At 36.9% G+C, this 3,185-nt stretch overlaps 1 protein-coding gene across 1 annotated transcript; it reads left to right on the forward strand.

Annotated features, from left to right (window-relative positions):
• Positions 1 to 478: 478 nt before the first annotated feature.
• LOC6048244 (caspase-8) lies at positions 479 to 2,263 on the forward strand. Its single transcript, XM_038254732.1, has 3 exons — positions 479 to 663; positions 786 to 2,044; positions 2,102 to 2,263. Exons 1-3 carry the CDS (start codon positions 598 to 600, stop codon positions 2,238 to 2,240), a joined length of 1,464 nt encoding a protein of 487 aa, XP_038110660.1. The 5' UTR covers positions 479 to 597; the 3' UTR covers positions 2,241 to 2,263.
• Positions 2,264 to 3,185: the final 922 nt, after the last annotated feature.

Here is a 3,185-nt window from a genome sequence, read left to right on the forward strand (position 1 = left end):
TTATTCATTCATAATAATTTAAAGTGGAATTGAAATCTTCGTGTAAAAAATTACTAAAATTTGGATTATTTTTGAAAAAAAAATACTTATGGTAAAATCACGACAACTGTTTTAGCCATGTTTCTTAATATTTTGAAGTTTTTGCCAGCTTGCGGTTGGTATATATTTTACAAAATAACATATATTGACACTCCTATTAAATTATTGGTAGAAGAGTTAACTTTTAGAAAGTTCTTATTTTTTCCAAAAAGTTAGATACTTAAATAACAAATAGATAACACAATTTGTTCTTATTTCATCATAAAAATATTTAAAGGAAAGTTATAACGATCCAAAGCTTTATTATTACTTATTTTTTCATCTCCGTGAATTTCATTCAGTTTGACCGTGAATCTTATCCATTCCTAGCCCCATGCGCTGCTCACGATGGGGAACCCTCCCACTTCCACCACCCACCGCCCAAAGCTCCCATAAGCTTGTGTGTTTATTTACATTTAGATCAGCTTTAGTGCCATTTATCATTTACTAGTCTATTGCTAGTTTTGTTTTGGTTTAATTACTTCTATAGAACTTGTTATTGATTAGTTTTAGTTTAAAATGAGCACCACACTATCCGTTGAGGACCTAGACTTCATCGAAAGTGAATTAAGCTTTGACGATAAGGTATAAGCTTGATTTTAAATCTATGAACATACCAGAGTATTTGTTTTTATGTTTTATTAAATTCTATCTGTATCTCAAGACTTTCAGCCACGTGCTTAAAAGCAAAATTTGTGTTTTTTAAGGTTTCCCTACTCTTTATTCTGTACGGCCAACGAAACCCGCGATATCTTTCACAAATTATCACGATCGCTTGTCGCTCACCGGAAGAGGGAACTCACTTTCTGTTTGACTGGAAGAATCACGCTGCTGGACCAGAATGGAGTTCAGAACTGTTGGAAGCCCTTTTGATTATTCAGGCGAATCTATGTCTGGTCAAATGTGGCCTCGATGACGATGAGCTGCGGGAGCGTTTCTTGCCCCACGTGATCGAGTTGACCAGCTTTGTCCATCCGGTGCTGAAGGGACTGTATTTGCTATGTGAAAAGATGGACGATGGTGTAGCTGGAAAAGTGATTGACTATTTGAAGAAAAATCATTCCGTTGGGGTACTGAACTCGAGGTATTTTGAGCTGTTAGTTTTAGAGTTGATTTCTGAAGATTTAGTCAAACTTGGCTCAAAGTCTGCTGGAGAAGAGTGTGACCTGCTACTTCTAGTAGCATGTTTCAAATCGTTGGATCTATACGACCTGGCAGAGTTTTGCAAGCGAATTTCAGACAGTTTTAACAAAGAACTGACCAACAAACAGAACCAGTCCGACAATGTCCAGGGCTCGAGCAATTTCAAGCAGATACCAAAGATTGAGGATCAGCAACAACTCGATCCTGATCGATACTATATTCTTAAACAGCACGCTGGCATCATTCTGATCATCAACCAGTTCAAATTCTACCGAGACCAAAATCCAGAACTTAAAGACCTGCTTCCCCTTCGACCGCTCAACGATCGTCGTGGAACCGAAGTGGACAAGCTGGCCATCCTGAACATCTTCACGGCGTTCGGCTATCAACCGCTAGTTGTCGAAAACATTCCCCACGCCGAGATCCCCACGCAGGTCGAGCAGGCCGTCAACGCCGTAAAGTCAACCCACTGTTCCCTGGTGGTCTGTCTGCTCTCCCATGGTCAGGAGGGCAAAATCTACGGCAGTAACAGCATTCCAGTCAACGTAAAATCCATCGAGCGGGCAATGGCCGCGGAAAAACTAACCGGAAAGCCCAAGCTGCTATTTGTGCAAGCTTGTCAAGGGCCGGATCTGCAGTCGGCCGTAGAGATTCCGCAAAAGCTGGAACACGACGGCCCTTCGTCGGAAAAGACGGCGTCGGTGTTTGTGGACTTTCTGGTGGCCTGGTCCACGGTACCGGGATTTGCATCGGTGCGACACATTGAGAAGGGGTCGTGGTTTATTCAGGAGTTGTGTGTAAAGTTGAGGAAGTTGCATCAGCGGTAAGAAATTTTTGTTTAAAAATTTTCGAAACTTAACTGAGGATTTGTATTTTTCAGTGACCACATAATGGACATTCTAACGGCTGTGATAAATGATGTTTCCGGGAAACGAGGATACGCCAACGAATGCATGGTGCCAATCATTTACAGTACTTTAAGGAAGAAACTATTTTTTGAACCTTTGAAAAATAAATAGAGTTTAAATAAAATTTGAAAAAATATTTTTTTACTATTTCTATAGATGAAGAATCTTTTAAGAAGAAGAATCATTCAATTTTTATTTATTGTGACTGTTCGCGCACTCCTTGCGTGAATGTTTTATTTTGGACCAGTCTAGAGTCCACTCGCAGCTGACTTACAACCAGCAGGTCGAGTGGACAATAGAGTTATCTACGTGCGCATGTATTGCGTGTACGTACACGAAAAAAAGTGAGGTTAAATTTTGTACCGGCCAGCAAAACAAATGGTGTGCTAGTGTGTGTGAGATCGGGCTTAGATAGCTCTATAGATAGATTTGTGTGTTAAGCCATTTAAATAACCCTTCATGACATCGTTTTTACATCGCAATATGTTGTTACAATAAAATCTACTGTTAAACCATCAGTTTTGATTGTTACATTATCCCAGGGTGTTACAATGATTAAACAGTAAATAATATATTAACAACAAAAAACATTGTAAATTCATTGTTTCTACAATCAATTCCACCCCGAATAAAATTATATGATGATTTGTATTGTCAAAACCATGAAGTTACAATAGATATTATAATATTTATGGTAAGTTTATGGTTGATTTTTTTTAACTTCATTGGAATGACGATAAAGTTATCGTAGATTTCATGGTTACAGCAAATTTCATGGTTTTGTTATTGGAAATGTTATAAATTGAAACAATAAAACTACTGTACATTTCATGAATACAGCAAATATTATGGTTTTGTTATTGGAAATCTCATAACGCATTTTTTTCCAATTTTTTGTTACAGTAAGTTTCATTGTAATGTTATAGTTGCATAGTGTGAACTTTTTTTGAACGATTTTTTTAAATAATGCGAATCATATAATAAAAGCATTGAAAATATTAAAATATTAAAATATTAAAATATTAAAATATTAAAATATTAAAATATTTAAATATT

This window comes from Culex quinquefasciatus, chromosome 2 (genome assembly GCF_015732765.1).
Source record: "Culex quinquefasciatus strain JHB chromosome 2, VPISU_Cqui_1.0_pri_paternal, whole genome shotgun sequence".
Classification (NCBI taxonomy): domain Eukaryota; kingdom Metazoa; phylum Arthropoda; class Insecta; order Diptera; family Culicidae; genus Culex; species Culex quinquefasciatus.